This window comes from Triticum dicoccoides, chromosome 3B (assembly GCF_002162155.2).
Source record: "Triticum dicoccoides isolate Atlit2015 ecotype Zavitan chromosome 3B, WEW_v2.0, whole genome shotgun sequence".
Classification (NCBI taxonomy): Eukaryota; Viridiplantae; Streptophyta; class Magnoliopsida; order Poales; family Poaceae; genus Triticum; species Triticum dicoccoides.
This window is the reverse complement of record NC_041385.1, coordinates 96009129-96010647: the sequence shown is the minus strand read 5'-3', so window position 1 is coordinate 96010647 and position 1519 is coordinate 96009129. Positions and strand designations below refer to the sequence as shown.

Sequence of the window (1519 nt, the reverse complement as noted above, 5' to 3'; positions counted from 1 at the left end):
CGCATAGCTGTGGGTGGGAGGAGGTGTGAGGGCGGTGAGTGGAAACCACACTCTGATGGATGACGCACACACCCGACGGGAATTGGGGGGAAGGGAGGGAGAGATCTTCTGTAAAAAAATGTGTATTAGTCACGTTGAGTGGAAAGCACACTCTGATGGATGACGCACACACGCGACGGGAATCGGGGGGAAGGGAGGGAGAGATCTTCTGTAAAAAAATGTATAGTAGTCACGGTGAGTGTGGATATTATGTGGACGGCACATAGTAGAGAAACCATATTTTTCCAGTGTTCCGTCTGTATTTAGTCTTTCAGCATGAAGCCCTAAGATCAGATTTCTGTCGTGTTGCTTGCTATGAGATACTGAGATCTGTGTTCAATGTAGAGCTTCCATAGTCCACCTTTTTTTCTGATGGACCTATAAAATGGAGCATGTTGTTCTGGTCTGATTCATCTACCTGTATTATGTGTATTTTTTTGTTCGTAATAATTTATGATGTGCGCAACCTGTGAGGAGTGATATTCTCGGGTTATTTCTCTGTTACTTTCTCAGAATGCCTTATGTGGTTGCATTACATTGTTCTGCAATAAAGGGCAATTTAGTAATAAAATATTCCTCAATCCTTAGGTCATGCAGAGTAATTGTTTATTTATTCCTTGTACATTGCAGGGAGATCTGAGAGGCCTGCAATGGTGCTGCCACCTAAGTCTTCACCAGCTCAAACCACAGCATCACCAGGTGCCCCGCCATACGACCACCAGTGATGGCTTTGTTTCATTCACCAGGAGGACCTTATGTCCAGCCATAATCTATCATACCTGGTGATCTTTGCGGAGCAACATCACAAGTTTATATTTCAGCATCTCCGCTACAGGGTGTAGGAGCACATTCACCTCCTGCCGCTTCACCTCCAGCAGCACATGGCCAAGTGGTGACATGGAGAACTTTGCATCGACAAGTCTAGGCAGGTTCCAGTTGACCTCCATGAAAAAAATGTTCGTGTTTTTGTAAGCATGCTGATGGATGTCGAGGAACCTATCATAGTGTTTTTTCCATTTCCTTTTATTTTCTTCTTATAGAAAAAGAGCTTTAAAACTGCTTTACACAGTTAAAGTTGCATAGTCCCTCAAAAAAGAAAGTGAAGTTACATATGATTACTCCAAAGTTGAAGTTCTCGACATGATAATTATGGAATTGAATGCTGATAAAAAATGTAAGTAAATGAAGAGTACATATATGGAATTTGATGGGCTTAGAGTCTTTTCATATTAGAGCTATAGTGGCTGTAGCATAAAACTTTGTAGGCATTTATGGTTTTCATCTTACTGCGTAACTGTTATACTACTACAAGCCAACGGGTAGAAGAAGTTGCCCTACATGTTGAGTTCATGTGTAGTAAAAACTATCCACATATTTAAAGAGCTTACTTTGCTGGCCATGTTACTTTATTTGTTTGGTTGAACTCAAGTCATCTCGAGATAAAGTGGTACATACACGGAATGTTGAGTTAATTGTTGCA

At 41.3% G+C, this 1519-nt stretch overlaps 1 protein-coding gene across 1 annotated transcript in view; it reads left to right on the top strand.

Moving 5' to 3' along the window:
• Positions 1-1519, top strand: part of LOC119274981 — an 11430-nt gene that overhangs the window by 6981 nt on the left and 2930 nt on the right. Inside the window, exons 10-11 of the mRNA XM_037555747.1 lie at positions 670-738; positions 875-995. Of these exons, the coding sequence (XP_037411644.1) occupies positions 670-738; positions 875-995 (190 nt within the window). The remainder of the gene's footprint in view (positions 1-669; positions 739-874; positions 996-1519) is intronic.